This window comes from Nyctereutes procyonoides, unplaced genomic scaffold (assembly GCF_905146905.1).
Source record: "Nyctereutes procyonoides isolate TBG_1078 unplaced genomic scaffold, NYPRO_anot_genome, whole genome shotgun sequence".
Lineage (NCBI taxonomy): Eukaryota > Metazoa > Chordata > Mammalia > Carnivora > Canidae > Nyctereutes > Nyctereutes procyonoides.
Window position 1 is genome coordinate 8,718,984 of NW_026575020.1, and position 22,790 is coordinate 8,741,773.

Consider the following 22,790-nt stretch of genomic DNA (forward strand, 5'->3'; position numbering starts at 1 on the left):
TGAATATGGATTCACGCTGTGCTACCACATGATTAGTTTTATAATCATCCTTCCTTCCAGAGTCTCTTTCATGCAAATGGGTCACAAATAAGCACAGTGTATTATTAACATCTACATTACAGCCTGCCTCTCATTACTGAGTCAACATGGCAACTGGTATGCCTTATATCATGTGTGGGTTGTTACTCAGCACACCCACATTTCTAGAAAGCCCTATTGTCTATTACTCATTTGAACATGTGAGCCAAGCAATCATGTTCTTCATGTATTCCCCACTACTCACCTTCAGCCTGAGCAAATGGCGACAGTCCGTGCTGTCATGTTTGATGGGGGAAGATTATTATTAGACTGTTGAATAAAAACCAAGTCCAGACCCCTAAGAAAGGCAAAACCAAAACAAAATACACTGGACCTCATACATGTTTCATATACATATTTATATATATTTCATGTACAAAGTTACATTCCGAACCCCAGGGGTTCCATAATAGAAATAAATACTGAAATAACTACATTGCTAAATGAGCTTTTTGCTCATAGAAATGAAGCCTCAGCCTCTAAGAGACAACAAGTGGGACACTCTAGAACCCATTTTTCAGATTATAGAGGCCAGTAAAAGTCTGGATAAAATGTCTAGGACAAAAAACAAATTGAGAACATAAAATGGTTAAAATATATTCAAATATATTGAGAAATGTATGACAAAATTAATAATAAAAACTTAATTTTTAAGAGAAAGAAAAAGACATTTAGTGTTACAAAATAGCATAACCCTGTTAGAAAAGCATTTATGATTTCCACATTTAATTCTCTCTTCTCTACTCTTCCCATGTTATAAACTGGGGCCAATTGAGTCCCTTTCTCAACATGATCAATTAAGAAGAGCCCTAACTCTGCTTGAGTCCTTTGGTAACGATCATAATACTCACAATGAAATAAATATTCAGTTCCACAGCATTTGCAAGAAAGACGCACATTCTTTAGGACAGTTAATGAGACAATTGTTTTGCTTTGTTTTGTTACTAAGGCAGCCTATGTTAAAGGGTCTATTCTCAAATGCAGTTAGACCTTTACAAGAAATGAACAATACAGCAACTGAGAGCATGTATTTTAATCTTTTCTATGCAAACACACTTAATTTGAAAAGTTATGTGCTGCATACTTTGTGCTCAAAATGTTTTAAACTCTCAAAAAGCTGCATCTATTAAGATATTCGTTCCTATTTAAAAAATTTAGATCCACACAGGTTGGAGAAAAACACTCTCAAAACAGTGTTCTTCAAGAATATTCTCCCTTTGCCTCACAGGGATTTCAACCTGCATTTCATAGTAAGTGTTAGGTTGGTGTACAGGATACTTTCATTTTTGCAGATGAGCAATGGTCGAGCATCGGCAATTTCACATGGTTCAACCTCATACATAACCCATGAATAACAAAATGAGAAAATTCTTGGGTATCCCTTATTTCTTCCAACTAGGGGAAATCTATATTTTTTTACATGGAGAGACCAACTTTTCTCTATCCTTGAGTTGGTAGGTACAGGAAGTATGCACCAACCACTTTGCTGCTTCAAGAAGCTTACATTCTGGTTACGGAAGCAACTGTTACCACCTTGACCAAAGTAAATGTTACAAGAATATAAGCCTATTATTGGGGGAATGGGGGAAATAAAACAATCTGTGGGAAATATTCAAATGAAATTACAAATACAAGGACAAGTCCTTAAAACAACTTGTACAGGCATTTGTCTCTAGTCCCTGAAGTTATTAACAGGGCAACAGATAATCTGACAGCTTTAGATAAAATAGCTACACCCCTATATTCCTTATGTTAGAGCCAGTAAGTTTAAAAAGAACAATCAGAACCATTGTAACATGTCTGCATTTTTCATCTTTAACCTCCTGATTTCCTAAATTACATTTGGTCATACAAACATGTAAAAGACTGAACAGCAGATGGAGTCTTACTCTGGGATGCTTACTTCTTGGGACTAAAATTTCCAAACACTTTGGTGTTGCCTTTTTCTGAATTTATACAACATTCCCCCAAAATGTTTAAAAATGTGGGTTTTTTTTTTTTGTTTTGTTTTGTTTTTAGGCATTGCCAAAAATGGCTTGGATTTAAAATAAAAACATAGCTTCTCAGCTATGATAAGTGGCCCAAGTTTTGGTGCCTTGAAGAAAAGTGATTGAGTAGTTCAAGCAAAAAAAGCATCCTTTTAGTACAGCTTTTACCAAAGGAGTTTTTCCTTCTGGCCATCTAAAGTGGCCATAAATTTATTGTGTGCACAATGTGCTTCTAGACACATGTGGCCAAATGGCTCCAAAGACCTCCTCCAGCTCATTAAATCCCGTGTATTTATAATCAAGCTTAATCCTGTAGATGCTTGAAGGACAGTGGCATACTTTTTATAAACATGTCTGTATGACATTCAGAAAGAACAAATCCCTGGCACTTAAGAACACTTACACAGTCTGAGGCCTGCGTGTGCTTACATTTCCTTAAAGTAGTCCTTCTGATAACGGGGGGCCTTTGTTTAACAGGCTTAGATTTTTAAAAAATAACACTTAAATTTATATTCAGTTTTGCTTAAAGAAATGGTAAATAACACATTTTCAAGAAGCTGGAGAGGGAAAAACTGCAGCATAACGGTTTTTGAAAACTTATGAAACAAGAAAGTCAGTTAAACCCAGAGTCGGTTTTTTTAAATGGTCAGTATACGCAAAAAAGATGAACATGTTGTGGGCTTTTACTTTATGGTATCTTGGCTTTGTCTTCTTCCCTTTCATAGTTTTCCTTTTTGAAGATGGCATTTTAATCTTAAAAGGGCACAAAAGCTTAAAGGTGTCATTTACATACAAAATATCAAGTGCTAGCTGTTCTGTAGTTTTACATAGAACAAGAAAAAATACTGTTTCTCACCAAATCCCTTATTCGATCCATAGGCCACTCTATCACCACTGCAGCTTTACTCTTATTAACTGGTAAGAGCAGTCCAAGAACAACTGGTAAGTAAGTGAATTTTTTACATGGAAAAAATTCAACCAACTACCACCATTCACTGATACAAGAACTCAAAACACAATTTCCTTAAAAAAAAATTCTTCCCATTTTTGAAGTGATCTTCTGAGCCTTATAAATAATAAACCTTTCAGACACGTCAGTATGAAAATGAGACTAGTACTCAGAGAGCAGGCCTCATAAACTTTAGAGCTCTAATAAGTCAGAAACAGGAAACTTTTATTTAAATAGTGTAGTCTTAATTTCTTTAATATAAAACCCCCCAAATCTGATGAAAACAAGGTTTTATATACCATATAAACAAGATTTGTCAGATTTGAAAGTGAAAGTTAAAGTAATTTACAGTTAGCTTTTAGCCCCCTGGGACATTTAGAGAAATCCTGAAATCCACCTGATACTAGCTTGTGTCAATTTTATAATACATTGGGAAAAACTTTATTATTGTACTTAATGGTACAATTTCATTTATCAAGTGTTCCCATTAATTCCATTATTAGTGACAGCTAAAAAGTGACCCCATCAAACAAAGTGAGTGACATTAACTGTGGCAGAGTAAGCCACATCTGGATTGCTTTCTGTAATTTACCAGTTTGCAGAGAGTAAACATTCTTTGATTTGTTCATAACATACTGAAATTGCCTATAACACTGGTGCAGTAAAACAGCTAGTTCCTGTATTGTTACGGTAGGACAGGTTCTGTAATATAAAGTTAACAGGAAAAAGAAATGCTCACACATAATGTGGTGAAACTAATTTCACATAGAGAGCATTAAATAAAGGGGCAGAGGGAAAATAAACCATGCAGAAGAGACAGCTTCCCCGTCTCCACCTGTTCCTATGTGCTCACTCACTGCCATACATCACTTGCCACACTATCAGGTGACTCCTTTCTGCTTTGGCGACAGAAGGTTCAAGTGGAAGATCCTCTCCAAGAAGTTCTGATTCTCCACCTTCATCACCTGGGGGATGATAACAAGAACTCAATTTAGGTTGAGCATGGAATATGCAGTCCAAAGGACAGCAGATAGAATGTCCCATGGTTAGCCTGTGAACAGTACGCACAAAGGTTGGCCAACTCCCATTTTGGAGAATACAGGACAAGAAATGACATAAATCAGAACCCTCACTTGCCCGACTTCTGAAAAGGTTAATTCAGTTTTCAGACAATAAAAGTGAGTTCACAGTACTAAATTAGAAACCCATCCCAGTATGTCTGCATACTGAGGTTAACAGAAATGAGAAGCTAAGAAGGAAAAGCTGTCCGACCCTGTGTTCATCCAAATGGACAGAGTCTACTCTCATTATGTCAAACTGAGAAGTGAGACTAGATAAGCCTATAAATGTGGAGGTGTGGAGATAGAGCCCACACACCCACAAACTAGCTAAACTCAAACAACTCATGTTTGTTGTTAGTGACAATAATGCTCTCCAATCAGAGATAACCAATACAGGCACAGGAAAACAGAAACTGCCCCCCTGCAGCACTATGAGATGGCAGATTCATCACACAAGAATACACTCAGATTTTTGTTTTTTAAGATTTTATTTTATTTATTTATTTTTTTAAGATTTATTTATTATTTATTTATTCATGAGAGACACAGAGAGAGAGAGAGAGGCAGAGACACAGGCAGAGGGAGAAGCAGGCTCCATGCAGGGAGCCCGATGTGGGACTCGATCCTGGGTCTCCAGGATCATGCCCCTGGCTGAAGGTGGCACTAAACCACTGAGCCACCAGGGCTGCCCAAGATTTTATTTTATTTTTAAAAATATTTTATTTGGGACACCTGGGTGGCTCAGTGGTTGAGCATCTGCCTTCGGCTCAGGGTATGATCCTGGAGTCCCTGGATCGAGTTCCATGTTGGGCTCCTCACATGGAGCCTGCTTCTCCCTCTGCCTATGTCTCTGCCTCTCTCTCTGTGTCTCTCATGAATAGATAAATAAAATCTTTAAAAAATAAAAAAAATAAAGAATTTATTTACTTATTTGACACATGGACAGAGACAGAGAACAAAAACAGGGGGAGTGGTAGGCAGAGGGAGAGAGAGAAGCTGGCTCTCCACAGAGCAGGGAGCCTGATGTGGAGCTTTATCCCAGGACCCTGAGACCATGCCCCGAGCTGAAGGCAGACGCTTAACCAACTGAACCACCCAGGTGTCCCTAAGATTTTATTTTTAAGCAATCTCTACACCCAATGTGGGGCTCGAGCTCACCACCCTGAGATCAAGAGTCGCAAGCTCCACTAAGCCAGCAAAGGCCCCTCTATATTGGGTTTTTCTTCCCATGACTTTCAAGTTTAGGATAGATTATGAATTAATGGTGTATGGTAGAAATGAAGGCACAAGGCCGAAGCCACAGAAGGCTATAGGTTCTCCTAGGAATAGCTGAATGAACTGGATAAATGAAGTCCTGACTAAAGACACTGCTCCCCAAGGGCCAGGGCAAGCAAAGCACACTCCTCTCTACAACGTACATCCCTAGTTTTGCTGTTGCAGATCAGGGTTATTCTGACACAACTCAGTGACAACTGTCTCTGGGGTGGATTCTTCAGCAGAATCCTACATATTTATATACCAAGGGGCAAAGGTACACTGCTGATCTGCTAGTTTTGCCATGTATCTCACCTGAATTTCAGCTGGGCAAAAGAAAACATTGGTAGCGTCAACGAGAAACTGGCAGAGAAAAAAATCCCTAAAAATTGTCATTTTTCTCTGCAGGCCAAATACTCTTTAACCTACCTCTTTGTGACCCTTTCACAGCAATGTCCAACTGTGTAGTGGAGCACGATCTCAAAGATTCAAGACAAAATCCAAGAATGTAAAAAAATTGAGTTTGGTTTTTAAATTTTAAAAAATTACAATGAGGGATGCCTTGGTGGCTTAGTCAGTTAAGTGTCTGACTCTTGATTTTAGCTCAGGTCATGATTTCAGGGTGGTGAGACCAAGTGCCAGGTTGGGCTTCATGTTCAGCATGAAGCCTGCTATAGAGTCTCTCCCTCTTCTCCCTCTGCCCCTCCCCACTAAAATAAACAAAAAAAGAACTAAAAAATAAAAAATTACAATGATAATGACAAATTAGTTGGCAAGGTTAAAGGCTGTTGGTATTTGAGTTGCTTTGTTTTAAAGGTTCTACTGTTTAGAATCACCATTTCCTAGGGCTCTACATCTTAATTAAACCACTGAAACTAGAAGACTGGTGATAAACAGGTGACAGGGATTTAGAGCACACCTGTTGTAAGAAGCATGGGTGATGTATGGAAGTGCTGAGTCACCAGACTGTACACCTGAAACTAATACAACACTGTATGTTAACTACACTGGAATTAAAAAAAAACAAAATATGGGACTCATGGGATCAATTTTTCATTGTTAAAATATTACAGGAAACTAAAATGGAACAAAAAGATCAAATTTGATTTGAGGAAAAAAAAAAGTATACTTACTTACTATTAAAATTAAGCCTGTGCTTTCCAGGCTGGATTAACTAGAGATATTGACAAACCTGGTTAAACAATTTTTATGCTGTTTTCAGGATCCACAATGGAAGGAGTTTCCAGTGGACATGGAAAAACCACAGATTTTATTAACATACTCCTTAGTATGGTTCCAAGTGACATGTTTCATGCCAAGTAAAAGCTGCCCTAATCACCCCAGCTAAATGGAATCCCTTTCTATCAAGGAATTCTGCACCAATAGTCATTCATTCATTCATTCATTCATTCATTCATTCACTGTCAATTATTTAAAAATAAAAACATTTTGAAGCAACTTCATTCCTACTAATATCACTAGAATCAGTCAATTCCTAAATTTCACAGTAACATCCCCCCCTTAAAAATGTATAAGTCTTTTGCATCAGATAGTCTGGTTTATACTAATTATATGCAGCACACTGTCATTTACATGGCCCTAAATTTTATACTTTCTTATAGAATTCAACAGCCCCCAAATCCCTCCCTTCTGAGATATACCTAAAGCCCAGCAACCATCTTTGACCTAAGACAACTCCCAGTTCCCAATCTCCTCAAGGTCAAGGCGATGCCCAGCATCAAATTCCTCCCTCTACCCTCCAGGTCTGCTTCTTCTGTTCTGGTAGTCTTTTTTTTTTTTTTTTTAAGATTGATTGATTGATTGATTGACTGATTCATGAGAGAGAGAGAGAGAGAGAGAGAGGGGGCAGACTTTGGCAGAGGGAGAAGCAGGCTCCATGCAAGGAGCCCGAGGTGGGACTCGATCCTCGGTCTCCAGGATCACACCCTGCACTGCAGGCGGCGCTAAACCGCTGCGCCACCGGGGCTGCCCTGTTCTGGTAGTCTTTATCTCTGAGTAAATGGGTCACCTCACCTTTCTCCACATCCTATCAGTTACTAATTCCTCATCATGCTGCTTTATTCCTACTGTTACTGCCCTACTCAGTTTTTCATTTTTTTCCTACCTCATTTCCCTATGTCTAGTTGGTTTTTTTTGTTTTTTGTTTTTTTTTTTAGATTTTATTTATTTATTCATGAGAGACACAGAGAGAAAGAGGCAGAGACACAGGCAGAGGGAGAAGTCAGCTCCTCTCAGGAAGCCTGGTGCGGGACTCAATCCCTGGATCCGGGATCACACCCTGAGCTGAAGGTGGACACTCAACCACTAAGCCACCCAGGCGTCCCTCTGTATGTCTAGTCTTATACCTCCAACTCATCTTCTACACAAATCTATTCACATTGCTCTTCTATTTAAAGTCCTCTGATAGTTTTCCTTAGCTTTAAAGATAGAAGCGCATTAACTATAGAGAAGAAACTGATGGTTACCAGAGAGGAGGTGGGTGGGAGGATGGGGGAAACAGGTGATGGGGATTAAGGAGTGTACCTATTGTGATGAAAACTGGGTGATGTGTGGAACCGTTGAATCACTGTATCATACATTTGAAACTAACACACTGTATGTGAACTATACTGTATGTGAGAAAGGGAAGGAAAGGAAGGAAATACATACATACATACATATATAAAAATATAGAAGTGCAAACTCCTTAATTTCGTATATAAAGATCTTCCATAATCCAGCCCCAATCCCCCCTTTCTAGATTTATCTCTGGTCAAATGTACACTTGTCTCTCCTGCTCCAGCCATTTAAAAATACTTTTTCTTCATTCAAGATGGTTTCAACATTTCTAAGCAAGCCTTTCTTTGATCAAGCTATTCTCTTACCTTGGAATGCCAATCCTCAGCATTCCTCATCCTGCTCATTCCCCAGCCCAATTCTTTAGACTACCACCATGCAGATCTATGTCAGCTCAAGCATCATGTGTTGCCTCTGTCCCTGCCCCACCCCCTGACCCCCAGAACACCTGTAACACTTATCTATTAACATACTGCTATCTCTGCACTCTTCCATAATCTGCTGGAAGGGATCTTTGATTTGTATCTGCATCTCAAGCTTAAGACTGACAGGCACCTAGCAAATCATGTTTGTAAGGTGAAAAAAAGAACAAACAAAATCCATATTGGTACAAACACTACTTTATGAAGTATTTTTATTTCTCCCTTTTGTAGGTGAGGAAACTGGGCTTCAGGGAGGCTGAATGATTTGTCCAAGGCCTTCTGATTCCTTATCTTATACTCTTCACATACACCTCCATATATGACCCAATCCTGTTTTCTTTCTTTTTTCTTTTTAAATGGTGGGTCATACAGGTCAACAAGAGTCTTACTTTTCATCAAATTTTATTTGCAGATAATGCAGGGTTTTTTTTTTTTTTTTTTCGTTTTTTAAAAAAGTAATCTCTACACCCACCATGGGGCTCAAACCTACAAACCCAAGATCAAGAGTTGCATGCTCTTCTGAGCCAAATCTTGCTATTTTCAAATGCTCCTTCAAACAAATACACTTCTGTATAAAAAACTTAAAAAAAAATAAGAAAAAAGGGTAATATAAATTTGTTTTCTAAGTCAAGAATTCAAAGAAAACCTCTTAAAAATCACTTATCAGAGTAGTTTCTTGTTTACTATGAGTGAAAATCCAAGTTACAGAACACAGTGGAGATCGAGCTCCCAGAACCAATGACTTACCCATTCGGAAGTCAATGTAGCCCTCTCCTCCACTGATGACGAGCATAGACTTCAAGGGCGTCTGGCTGCCAGGCTCCTGTGTAGATGGCCCTGCCTTGTCACCTGTTAGATCTGTGCCACTGCTGCCACTTTGTGGGCTGATGACTTGACCTATTTGTGCAAGAACAGAAGAGGATGGTACTTACCACAGACTAGGGTGGGGAAGACTCATTTTCTCTGAAAATTTTCAGAAGCTTGAACAAAGGGGTAAATATATTGTGATACAACCAAAGTCCTGGGGAAACCTCTGCATGATCATAAAATACCTGTAAAGGTCATAGGAAGTCAATTCGAAAATCTAAGTAGAGCCCTTTTGTACCAAAGAAGGAATGAGTCCAAACCTATTCAGAGATCTGGGTGGCTAGGCTGGTCTTAGCTGCCTGCTTTAGACTATTACAGTCTACATCTTTTGATCTGAGGAACAGTAAAGGGTGCATGTGCATTTATGTAAGAGACTGAGAAAAATCTTCAACATAAGCCCTACGAGTTTGGATATTCATAATTAATATTTAAATATATTTCAAATCCATAGTTTTTCTCTCATTATTTAAGGAAAGTATATCTTATTTGTAATTTAGATCATGCAAATAAAATTACTGGTAAATGTGCCATTTACGCTAAAGTTTAAGTTGTAAGGCAGAATTCCGTGAGCATGAAATGGCAAAGACACCTTTAACATGCGATAGTTTAAATGAACTAGATTTTTATGTATAAACATGAACAAATCTCAAAAAAATGAGAAGCGAGTTGGAGAATATATAAGTGACGTAACATTTAAGTTCAAAGACAGAAAAAAAGACTACGTATTGTTTAGAGACTTGTTCAAATATAAAAATATAAAAACATGGGCAGGATACTCATTAACTTGAGGTCAGGGTTAGCAGATGGCGAGGAAAAGTGGAAGGGAATGGGATTAGAGGAATATAAAGGAGACTATAAAAAAATAAATAAATAAAGGAGACTCAAAGGGGATTCTAAGACCCTTTTTATACAAAAGCAAAACAATATTACTATCAGGAATTCCATTTCTAGGAATTTATTCTAAGAAATAACTATATAAATATACAAGGTGTATGTTTCAGAAAGCTCATTACCATGTTGTTAAGAATACTGAATAACTGGTTAGGGAACAATGTGCCAGACCTACACTATGGACATTTAATCACTTGATCTTTAGAACACCTTCAGGAAAATGAGTATGAGTATAATTTTATGTGTCAACTTGACTAGGCTATACTGCACAGATATGTGGCCAAACTCCATTCTAGATATTGCTGTGAAGGTATTTTTTTTTAGATATAATTAACACTTAAATCAGTGGATTTTGAGTAAAGCAGATTATTTCTCCATGGTGTGGGTAGGCCTCATCCAGCCAGCTGAAGGCCTTCAGAAAAAAAGGTCCCCCAAGGAAGAAGGAACTCTGCCTCTAGACTGCCTCTGGACTCCAGGGGCAACATCAACTCTTTCTTGGGTCTCCAGCCTGGCAGCCTACCTGCAGATTTCAGACCTGCCTGCCCCTATAATCAATCACATGAGCCAATTCCTGAAATTAAATCAATTTCGCATTCTTTCTCATACTGTATTGGTTCTATGTCTCACGTCCAGTGTCACACAGTTGGTGTCGTAAAGTCAGAGTCAAACTTTGTATAACTCCAAAACTTGCATCTTATGGGGGAAAAGAATTCAAAACATGGGTCCTGCTTGCAGAAGGTCAGTCACATCAGTTTAGTATTCTTTGTGGACAGAACCTTTTTCACTGGACATCACCACTACCATCTTTTACTGGATAGTGCTTTATAGTTCCAAAGCACCTTTGTTAATTTTCATAACAAATGAGGTCAAAAAAGCAGAGATTAGTCGTGTCCACTTAGGCAATGAAGACAAGTCTCAGAGGTTAAGTGACTTGCTCAAGATAACTACCCAAGTGGTGAGGCGGGGACTCCTATCTGCTGCTCTTTGCCATAACACTGAGAAAGGCAACACAGCACATTCCCTGTCTCTTCCTGTATACAATCTTTCTGGCCATCTCCTTCACTAGGCCCACAACTATTTCTGGTATTCTGCAGTGACAAAATACTATCACTGCTTTTCAAAAGCAAGGTCTCTTAAATAAAGATTGACAGGTTTGTTTTGGGGGAGAAAGGTTCCAAAACAATTTCGTTCAAATATCCCTATAGTGCTTTATCCATACCTCCATTATAACTTTTCATAAATTATACTGGAATTATTTGTAATTCAAGTTCTTAGCTTTAGACTAGGTAGTGGAACCAAGGGATAGAAGAGATAATTATATGCAACTTCTCAACAGAATAATATAACTCACCTGGGACTGCCACAAAGAATTTCACAGCATCTTGGTGCCCATGGAAGCAAAGCTGTGCATGTGCCATTGAACAGTAAGGTATAAATGTCCCGGGAGTCACTTTATCACTGTTTTCATCACCATATACTCGGATTACACTTCCAGGACGATTTCCTGGTGCTCCTGAGGTTTTATTTGCTGCAACAGAAAAACCAAAGACCAAATATTTTCCCCTAGAAATAGTAATGATGCAGGATGTTACTGGTTAATCCTTATGATACTTTCTAAAAGCTACAGCCAGTTGAGGTAAAAACAAGGGCAGCAATGCCAACTCAAGATAAAGCTGGAAAAAAAGGTAACATAGCATGCTAGTTATTTTTAAGTACCTCAGTAAATGGAGTAGGGGATTTTGCCAGTCTAGCAGTAACTAAGCTTACTTTTTAAAAACACATCTATTAATTAAAAAAAAAAAAAATCTTAGTTTAAAAAAAGCCCAGATTTGAATCTTAGGCATGTCTGTTTTATTTTTATTTATTTATTTTTAAATCCCCATTTTGGAAGACTAACCAGTTACAGTTTACAGTAAATGGGTATATTGTTAAATTAAAATTTCATAGTTTTATCTTCTGATTTTTCTCCCTTCTGGTAAGAATATCTCCCTTGAAGGGGTGGTAAAAAGCTGTGTTTAAAAGGATGCAGCCACTACAATAGAGTAGTTTTCATTTATATCAGCTTGATGGCTTGCTGCATTATTTTAGAACAACCAGACTTACAAAACATCCCCATTCCATGGGCCAGTAAGTGAATGAAAGAAACATGGTTGATAACAAGAGTAAACAATGGATATTAATGACAGTTTTAAGAGATGTTTCGTGTTTTTACTGGAAGGAAAACAAAGTCTGGAAGAAAGTTCAGCTGCAACAAAAGATGATAAATACACTAAGCCGCTGAGCAGTAGTTTGGTGGCCATGTAACAAGTATTAAAAAAACAAAACCAACAGAACATCTGCTGCGATGCAGTGACTGTGAGTGGATGGCATTTAGGAACATTCAAGAGGGCATCTAGAGCCGGAGGACAGCCTCCCAGTGGCCATCAGAAGCCAGGAAGAAGAGCTGGGTTCAGGATCTGCACTTACCCCTCAGCCCCAGTAAGCGTCCCTGGTGGAGGATTACGGCTACAGTGAGAGAGGAGGAAAGGGACATGGAGAGGTGCACGGCAGGGGACAAGCACTACCATGAACCTCTGCGCTTGCGGCTTCTCCTCTATCTGCTCACTTGGCATTCCAAGCACCTGACTACATTAACAAAATCCAACTTGGTGTAATACCAAGTAACATGGGAAGTTCTTATCAAAGCCTCTATAGAATATCTGCTCAAAAAGGACAATTTGATTTACTGTGATTTTGCTTTTCTTAATCATAAAGCAATTTCAGAGAATAAGAATTGAATAAGGAGCATTTCCTAAATGTGAATATTTCCCCTTTTTCTTTTTTTTTTTTTTGGTGTGGCAGGTGTTATTGATCTAGAGGAGGAGCGCTGAGCACAGCCTGCCCCATTTCCCCTTTTTCTTTAAGAAATCTTGTTCAAATTGCTTTGTTAAAATAGAATTCTCTTTTATAATGAAGTAAACTCATGTAGATTTCTAACTACTTGCACAAAAAACAGGTGGAATTAAGAACTTAGGTTCTTGGGACGCCTTGGTAGCTCAGTGGTTTAGAGCCTGTCCTTGGCCCAGGGCATGATCCTGGAGTCTTAAGATCAAGTCCCACATCGGGCTCCCTGCATGGAGCCTGCTGATCTCTCTCTATGTCTCTGCCTGTCTCTCTGTGTGTCTCTCATGAATAAATAAAGCCTTAAAAAAAAAAAAAAAGAACTTAGGTTCTTGTCCCCATTCTCCCTAAAGAAAGATAGGGCAATTTTGAGGTGTTTAGTTATCAACTTATTCTCTGGACTTATGGCACTTGTTTTCAAACCATTCCGGCCCAGGAATTCTGTAACACAAAAATGCTCATTTGATGAATAATCAATGTAATGGAACATAATATGAAAAACATACAATGTACCTTTTGTTCAAAAAAATAATAATGAAACAATATAAAACACATACAAAGTACATTCTGTTCAGATACTTTTCACATACAGGAGAAATGGCTTATCTCCAGTATAACCAAACGCTTGCTGACCTAAGAAACTTTCCCCACATTTTGTAATCCTCAAATAAGCTGAGTGGAACACCCTATAGTAACTGCCAGGGAGATGTGAAGAACCAGAATGATTCTAGGTCCTGTTTCTGGACATTGATGTACTATCACTGGAGGAAAGTTGAACCTCAGCCTGTCTTTCCTTTTCCTTTCTTTTTTTTCTTTCTTTCTTTTTTCCTTTCCTTTCCTTTCCTTCCTTTTTCCTTCCTTCCTTCCTTCCTTCCTTCCTTCCTTCCTTCCTTCCTTCTTTCCTTCCTTCTTCTTCTTCTTCTTTCTTTCTTTCTTTTTCTTTCTTCAGCCTTTATTTAAACAATGAAATAGGACTATGATTCCTGAACTGAGAAAAGGAGCTTCTCACAATAGAACATTTTTAGTTATGGACCTTGGTCCTGACACATGGACACTGTTAATGTGCTACAGTTTATAAGTTTTGTAGAAGTAATGAAAGAACAATAGTTAGGTCTTTGACCCATACCAAAACCACTCCTTCTGCCTGAATTCTGGACACAACTACACCCTGCAACTCTTTGCACTGTGAAAGTCAGCTAAAAATATACTTACTTTCTGTCAATGGGATGGAGATAATGACACCGTTTCCTGTCCCCACCCATAAACGATTGCAAGACACCATAAGAGCTGTGATCCTCACAAAAGAGAAGCCCAGTTTTCCAGTACCTGCACAATGGGGGGAAATTTTTTTGAGAAACTAGAGCACATAATGTTTTAGGTTCCAAATCCTTCAAAAAGACTGGATTAACATAAAAGAGAGGAAATGTGACCAGAGCTGGTTGGATGTTTCCTAAAGGTGTACATCAAAGAGAACTTCCAGGGGATCCCTGGGTGGCTCAGCAGTTTAGCGCCTGCCTTTGGGCCCAGGGCGTGATCCTGGAGTCCCGGGATCGAGTCCCACATCGGGCTCCCTGCATGGGGCCTGCTTCTCCCTCTGCCTTCTCGTTCTCTCTCGTTCTCTCTCTCTCTCTCTCTCTCGCATGAATAAATAAAATCTTTAAAAAAAAAAAAGCGAACTTCCATTAGACTTTATCACCTGTCTGATAACTCATGGTAAATGGAAAAAGAAAATTCTACAAGTAACTGACATTTCATTATCATTCAGAAAGAAAATACTGTTGATCAGAAAGTATGACACAGCTTTATTAGGGAGCTGCTAAACCAAACCCCAAACTAACTAAAAAACAACAAAAACAGAGTTTGCTAGATTGGAAAATCAAATGTTCTTTTGTTTTTGTAAGCTGAAAGAGTTCTGCTTTGCCTTAAATTTCTTTGCACAGATAAAAACAATCTTTAACAAAATTTACACTCTTTCCTTGTTTACATATTTTGTCCTATAGCAGTTTAGAAATTTTAGGATACCACAGACATATAATTTAGGGAAAATGAATGCACTTTTTTTTAATTAAGGGGAATTTTTAAAACTGAAAGGAAAATTCTTAAACAGATAATAATATATCTGATAAATATCATTTAGTTACTCACAAAACTGAGAATGATCACAGATGGTGTTAGAAGTTAGAAGCAGCCTAAACTATCATTCAGTCTAAGCTATAGATATTTAACCTATGGTCAAAGTATATTCCTGAAATTGGGGTGCTGGGTGGCTCAGTGGGTTAAGTGTCAGACTTGGTTTTGGTTGAGGTCATGATTTCAGAGTCCTGGGATCAAGCCCACTGTAAGGCTTCATGCTCAGTGCAGACTTTATGTCAGATTCTCTCTCCCTCTTCCTCCTCCTCCATCCCCTCCACCCTCTCTCTCTCTCTCTCTCTCTCTCTCTCTCACACACACACACACACACACACACATACTCTCTCTCTCTCAAATAAATAAATAACATCTTTTAAAAAGTATATTCCTGAAATTAGCCTGTGTTTATGACATTCCTAACACTCACAGTGTTAGATCAGGTGCTGAGGATACAGCAGCAGGGAACAAGCCAGATATGGTCCCTGCCTTTTGTGGGGCTTCTGGTCTTTGGGGGAAGAGAGACAACAAACAAGAATCAAATAGTACTGCTGCAACCACAATCATGATAAATCCATGAAAAAAAGTATTAGAGGACCTAAATCAAATTAGGAATGAGGAGAGGTCTGCTCTCCATGTGACATGTAAGCTACGATCTGAAAGCCAAGTACAAAGGGACCAAAAGACCTCCTCTGGCAGAGGACAGAACATGTGGGGGAGGAGGTGCCTGAAATGGGAATGCACCTGGTGAGCTCAGGGCAGTGGGAACAGACCAGAGTGAGTGAGGAGAGAGGTCCAGGCCACCGGACTGGTTTCTCCTGGTGTTATCACAAAATGTCACCTCACCTCAAGGAAGGAATATTCTAAAAGTGATTGGTGTTACATAAGTATGTCATGGTGGTATCTGCACATTGGTTACTACTTAGAGAACACACTTGAGTGGAAACAGAGACCGCTTAGGAGGTTCACAATTATCTGGAGGGTGGGGGGTGGGTTGGGGTGGGTGGCCTGGCCTACAGGGATAATGGCATAGATAAAGAAGTAACTGATTTAAGATATTTGGGGGGGGGGCAGATTTGACAGCTCAGCTCCCAGTGATAAGAATAGGTGTGGGGAGTAAGAGAGGAGTCAAAAATGATACCAAGTTTTTTTTTTTTTTTTTTTTTTTTGATACCAAGTTTCTGTTAAAAACCACAGGGTACATGGAGCATCTGCCTGACACTTTCAGTGATAAGAACTCACTGGTCCTGAGGCAACTTATTCATTTGTTCTACCTAGCATTTGAGACCATTTAAAAATAAAACATTTTCTTCAACTGACAGAGGTAGAATGCTTTGGAAGCTTACCTAACATTTTGCTTACATAAGGCTCAATGTCCACATCCTGTAGGTGTTGATAAGTGTGTGCATGATAGAGACGAAGTGTGGAATCCAAACGAATAGAGACCCACACACCGTCACCCACCCATGCAAGCTGCCGCACCTGGCTCTCCTTCCTGGGGTGTGCATCAAATGATTTCTAGGAAAGAATGTTCAATCACAATGTTACTTTAAGTAGGAGTTCATGTTTAAAAACTGTGCTATAATTTGCACAGTTTGGCAGACTATATATTAAAAGAGGAGCGTAAATATTATTTACTAAATAGGATTACTCTCACATACACAATGCTTTTAACCCCAACTGCAAAACTAAATGAACAACTTAAGGTGTTAGATTTCAGCACTTTGTAGGATATCAATTTACCAAAGTAATACTGGCACATCCAGACTCTGATTATCAGTGTTCAACAAAAAGACTGAATTTGGTCTCAGGATCTTGTACTGCTGCATAGCAATTCATGAACCAAGAGCTGATATATAATTAAACAAAAAGGAACGTATATTGCTCTGTGTGTTTATCTGCACATAGGAAATAGATATGGAAAAAGAAAATCCCACCAAATGATTAACTTTGGGACTTCCTAGGAAACTGAATGGGATTTGGCACAAAGGGATTAAAGACTTTTACCTTAAAATTTTCCTGCTGTTTTTCTTAATAATTAGAATGAATTCATATATTATGGCAAAACTTTAAGAGGGCAATGCTAAGAGATTTTTATCTTTACCTTAAGTTGCCACTGCAATTGTATTTCTCAGTTTATGACACACTTATGGATTTGCCTGGATCTACATGGGGTGGCAGAGAGGTGGGAAACCTCCCCCCATACAACCCACACATAACTAAACATCTCAAGAAACGCGCATCCAAATAATACACATATTGCCTCTATGGATATTCAGACACACACTTAAACATTCATGTGCGGGGCAGCCCTGGTGGCGCAGTGGTTTAGCGCCTCCTGCAGCTCAGGGTGTGATCCTGGAGACCCGGGATTGAGTCCCATGTCAGGCTCCCTGCATGGAGCCTGCTTCTCCCTCTGCCTGTGTCTCTGCCTCTCTCTCTCTCATGAATAAATAAATAAAATCTTAAAAAAAAAATTCATGTGCGAATCCTCCTTTCTTAAAAAACACCACCACTTCCCACCAGAGTCAGAAGTGGCAAGAGAGGCAAAGTAACACAGAAAAGCTGTCATCTAATCCATCACTAAAATGCCCTAAAACACAGACTTGGAAAACAGTTTCTAAAGAAGCTAAATATAATCACAGTCTTCAGAAAACACAAATTCAGTAAATGCGGAAAGCATGGTTAAGTTAACTTACCTCTATTTTCATAGCTTTCGGCTGGACCACATAGATTTTGTTCCTATAGCCACACCAGACTTTGTCATGTACGACAGTCATGCACCGGATGGAATGGTGAGGCCGTCCAAGGTCTAACAGGTGATAGTTTGACAAATCCCATTGCCCATCTTCAAAATAAGAAGTAAATTATTAGTTAATGCATACTACCTTTTAACACAAACATTCCATTTGGGGTACATTAATAAATGTATTGATGATGCACTGCAAAATACCACACAGTTTATCTTTTCTTTGTAGTGACTGATTCTCTCATTCTGTCTACTGCAAAGTTGGGAAAGAGATCTTAGTGGGGATCTGGTCCAATGAGCCACCCACTGCCTGGATCTCCACACTCACTACAGCAGAGATGTGACTGATCAGCTGTAAGTTATCTGTTTATAATATTAGTTTAAGAATTAGAATGGATTTAGTATTATTTTTTTAGATATTATCTCTCTCACTTGCATTTTGATATATCTCAGGCTGATGTTAAAGACAACACATTGCTAACACTTTAGGAATCACACACGATCATTTTAGTGACGAGAGAAATACAAATGAGAATCAGCCACTGGAAGCTTGCGTTGTAGACTCTACTTGAACAATTTTGGTGAAAGAAAATGTACTGCCTCACAAAGCAGCTGGTTCCATCTTCCAAAAGCTGTAACTGTCTGAAAACTACTCCCCATGCCCAATTAGTTCAAGTCTGCCTCCTTGTTTGTCATTGCCCATCAGTCTGTAGCTTTGCCCAAGGGACACAGAAGAACCCAGTCCCATTTCCTTGCTACTGCCCTATGTTTTCTCCTCTCAAAAAAAAGCACTTGACGTGTTCTGTACCTACTCCGGTTTATAGACCCTTTGTCCTAACTCCATTTTGTCCATGTTTGTTTAATCTGCTATCTGCCAGAGTGAAGCAGGATTATCACCAGCCCTGTTCTGGACATGGATTTTTAGGAGGCTGAGAGTAGAGTACAGTAACCTTTATTTGTTGAGGGTCAACCTTTAGGTATTTTTCATTCTTCAGACATGTTGCCTCCTTTTTACTCTTCTGAATCCCAATGCAAAACTTCACATTTAAACTTACTGTCTTTTGTCTGTTCTGTCAATATAATTTTATTTTTTTTAAAGATTTTATTTATTTATTCATGAGAGACACAAAAAGAGGCAGAGACACAGGCAGAGGGAGGGATATGGGACTCGATCTCGGAAATCAGGGATCAGGCCCTGAACCAAAGGCAGACGCCCAATCACTGAGCCACCTGGGCGCCCCCTGTCAATATAATTTTGGAATTCAGCTTGCCAAAACATTTATTATTACATTTTGTCTAGGCTTTTGTACTTATTAGCTGACCGACCACAAAGTGACTAAAAGCCTCTGTGCCTCATTTCCTCATCTACAGAATGAGAATACAATAGAACCTTCATAAGTTGCTGTGAGGATAAGCTCAGATAAAGTTTACAAAGGGTCTGAACAAGGTAAAAGAAAGCCCCTTCACTCTTTGATGATATGGAATCATTACCAGCAATCTCTAGGTACCAGTTACAAAGACAACTAATTATCCTCTACCCTTTATTTTTCCAAGCCCCAAAAGATACGACACTTTGGGGAAAGCCTTGCTAAAATCCAACTTCAGTGTGGCTATGTTTATGGAGTATTTTCCTGTTCTAGCAATCTAGCAAGTAGGAAATGATTACTTTTGGCTGATACATGTACCAAATCACATGCTCACTTCCCTAGTTCCCTTAACTCAAAGCAGGCTCCACTATCTCTCCTGTCTGCAGATGATAGTTACATCAGTTTTAAAGAAGTTATAGAAATTATAGGACATGAAAATGATTAAACCATATCCCATTAAAAATTTAAAAACCTCCCAAATATAAGTGGATACAAATTAGTTTTAAAATACTGAAAAAAAGAAAGAAAAAAGAAAATCTTCCCTCTCACTAAATTTCTAAGTGTACTAATGAGAAACAAGAGCCTCCATATCACATTATGTCAGAGTACCTTGAAATGATAAACTACATGTACTCACATATCTACTAAAGTCATATATTGTTAGTGTTCAGCTTACATCTTTATTCTTTCTCCTATTAAGTATCGTTTCTTTAAGACACAGGCCAATCTACTAGAAAATGCTTTTGCAAAGCAATAAACTACACATATTATATGTTCATAACTCACCAACTCCTCTGTGAAAGATTGCAAGGGTGCCATCAGCCAGGGCCACTAACACAATCCCTTTCACGTGTCTGCAAAAAGGAAAAGGGATTTCAGAACTCTCCATTTGGGAAAGAAGAAACCACATGCTACTGAACTAGTTCAGGGGCTCTCAGAGGGCCAATATGTGACAGACAAGGAGCTTATACCAGAACCTAAAGTATATGTTTTTTTTTTTCTTAAGACATCTCTACACCCAATGTTGAGACTCAAACTCATGATCCCTCCCCCAAGATCAAGGGTCACATACTCTATATTGAGCCAGCCAGGCTTCCTAAGAATATACTCTTCTTTGAGAAAGTCTTGCTATGAAAATGCCAGCTGAATTAAGTCAACAGACTGTGTGGTGACTCCCTTGTTTCACTTCCTGGCCCCCCCAAGCTTCTGTCTTCGCAGAAGGGCTACACAGACCAGAGACAGATGCCTTGAGTGGAACTAACAGTCAGCTCTGTGGACTTCAGAGTTTTTGATAGTGACACAGTGAAAAGGACTAGTGAATAAATGCCCTAGTCAACACGCTCACCAAGTCTAAAGAGTACATAAATTAATAGGTATTAATTGGTTCTTTTTTTTATTTAAAAAAATTTTTTTTAAGATTTTATTTATTTATTCATGAGAGACACAGAGAGAGAGAGAGAGGCAGAGACACAGGCAGAGGGAGAAGCAGGCTCCATGCGGGGAGCCCAATGCAGGACTCGATCCCAGGTCTCCAGGATCATGCCCTGGGCTGAAGGCAGTGCTAAATTACTGAGCCATCCAGGCGTCCCGGTATTAATTGGTTCTATGGTGAGGAATCAACTTGGCAAGTTTGACTTAAAGCTCTACTTAGGAACTATTTTACTTTGCAGTGAGAGATTCAATCTCACTCAGCTTCTCTGCTTCCATAAGGGGGGGGGGTGAGGAATCTGGTTACTGACATAATCATGAAGCACACGTTAGCTTTAATAGTCTTAAAAGATAGTTTATACCAAAACACATATTTTTAAAAGAAAGAATTTCTAAAATAAAACTTACACAATACTGAGAATCGAATCTTTAAGTTTAATAGAATGGAGACATTTCCTCCACTGGGCTACAGATGAATGCACATACAAACTGCAAGAACAAAATCAAGACTAGTAAGGCATAGAGAAAACCAAGTCATTGCTTACATCTAATAATGACCACAAAGTTTCCTTAGGATTAAAGAGTAACACAAAAATCTTAGGAAATAACAACAGTGAGAGTTTAATGCAAAAAAAATAAGCTGGTTAAGCAAATAGAAACATAGAAGAGTGAAAAGCCAAAACTAGAATAATGCATGATCAGTTAGTTTCAGGTTACCACATACTTCAGAATCCTTGGCTAAAATCCTTTTTAGAAAATCATTTTACTCTTCTACTACACCAAAATATAACTTTCTGATGACAGACTGGTTTACATCAGAGTGGCAAACACACTCTATCTATGGCCCACAAGCCAAATCTAGCCATCATCCGTCTTTGTATAGCGTGCAAGATAAAAATGGTCTTTACATTTTTAAATGGTTGGAAAAAAAATAAATCATGTATATTTTATGACATCTGAGAATTACAAGAAATTCACCCTTCAGTGTCCATAAAGTGTTACTGGAACACAGCCACACTCATCTACTTACGTACTGTCAATGCAATGGCAATGGCTGCTCTTGCACCACCATAGCAGAGTTGAGAGTTGCTGCAGAAATTATATGGCCACAAGACCTAACCTATTTCTTATCTGATCCTTCATAGAAGAGTTAGTTGGCCCTCCATTTTGTAGTATTAAGGCTCCTATGGAAAAGATGCACTAGTAATCTTGCTTAATCTGTAGAGAAGCACAATTTTCTGAGACTCCCCATACTACTAGAATGTGAACCAACTATGTAATGTTAGTTACCACCTCATAAGCTTTCAGACTGGGATCTGTCCTGGTTTTCCTAGTACATTTCAGTTACATTCAGAATGGAACTGGGCCTTTTTGCAGCCAAATGGATTAATTGCTGTTATTTCTTGAACACACTCTAGCCTATATAAGCCTTCTGTGCATCAATAATTCTGCCTCTGTGCTGTTCAGGATCTTCTGTTTTTGGATCACCCAGATTCTAAAGTTTTATTTGCCTCTTCTTCCAAGAACATTATATAAAGGATACATTCTGTGACAAAGAACTATATGATTTACCATTCATAACTAATGTAAGTCCAGTTTATAAGGTAATTAGGATCACTTCAAAATCTGTATGTACATAAAGATCTCTGCTTTAATATGTACTTTTTGTTGTATGCCTATGCACTACATTTTACTTATCTTGTGATTCCAAAAGCAAAAATAAAAAACTAAAGATATTCTAATATTAAAAGAATTGGCACCTACCAGCCATTCTGAGCTCCAAGCCACATAGTTGGTAAAAGGCTACTCATTTTCTGGGCTTCCTCTCTCACCAGGTCTTGTTCATTTGGCAATACTGATAACTGATCTTTATATGCTTCTGAATCATTACTGGAAAAGGTGAGGAAAAGAAGAGCATCTGAGTATGCTTAGCTACAATTTTCAGGGACAGAACATTTCCATATTTCAGTTTGTTTTTTTTTTACCAACAGTTGAGGAAAAAAAAAAAAAGAAAAGCCATTTTTTTTTAAAAGACTTTATTTATCTATTCATCAGAGACACAGAGAGAGAAACAGAGACATAGGCAGAGGGAGAAGCAGACTCCCCGCAGGGAGCCTGATATGGGACCCAATCCCAGGAACCCAGGACCACG

General features: G+C 38.6%; 1 protein-coding gene across 7 annotated transcripts in view; it reads right to left on the bottom strand.

Annotated features, from left to right (window-relative positions):
* Positions 1-418: 418 nt before the first annotated feature.
* The window catches only part of SPAG9 (sperm associated antigen 9), a 142,007-nt gene continuing 119,635 nt past the window's right edge, over positions 419-22,790 (bottom strand). For 4 of the 7 annotated variants that reach the window (XM_055318486.1, XM_055318496.1, XM_055318510.1 and 1 more), the window contains 10 exons: positions 22,403-22,528; positions 21,047-21,127; positions 19,997-20,064; positions 17,794-17,942; positions 16,441-16,612; positions 14,180-14,293; positions 12,554-12,592; positions 11,439-11,615; positions 9,077-9,226; positions 419-3,980 (listed from right to left, as the gene is read on the bottom strand). In XM_055318486.1, the coding sequence (XP_055174461.1) occupies positions 3,865-3,980; positions 9,077-9,226; positions 11,439-11,615; positions 12,554-12,592; positions 14,180-14,293; positions 16,441-16,612; positions 17,794-17,942; positions 19,997-20,064; positions 21,047-21,127; positions 22,403-22,528 (1,192 nt within the window). In that variant the 3' untranslated portion in view covers positions 419-3,864. The remainder of the gene's footprint in view (positions 3,981-9,076; positions 9,227-11,438; positions 11,616-12,553; positions 12,593-14,179; positions 14,294-16,440; positions 16,613-17,793; positions 17,943-19,996; positions 20,065-21,046; positions 21,128-22,402; positions 22,529-22,790) is intronic. The other 3 variants (XM_055318488.1, XM_055318502.1, XM_055318516.1) reach the window with 1 other exon arrangement.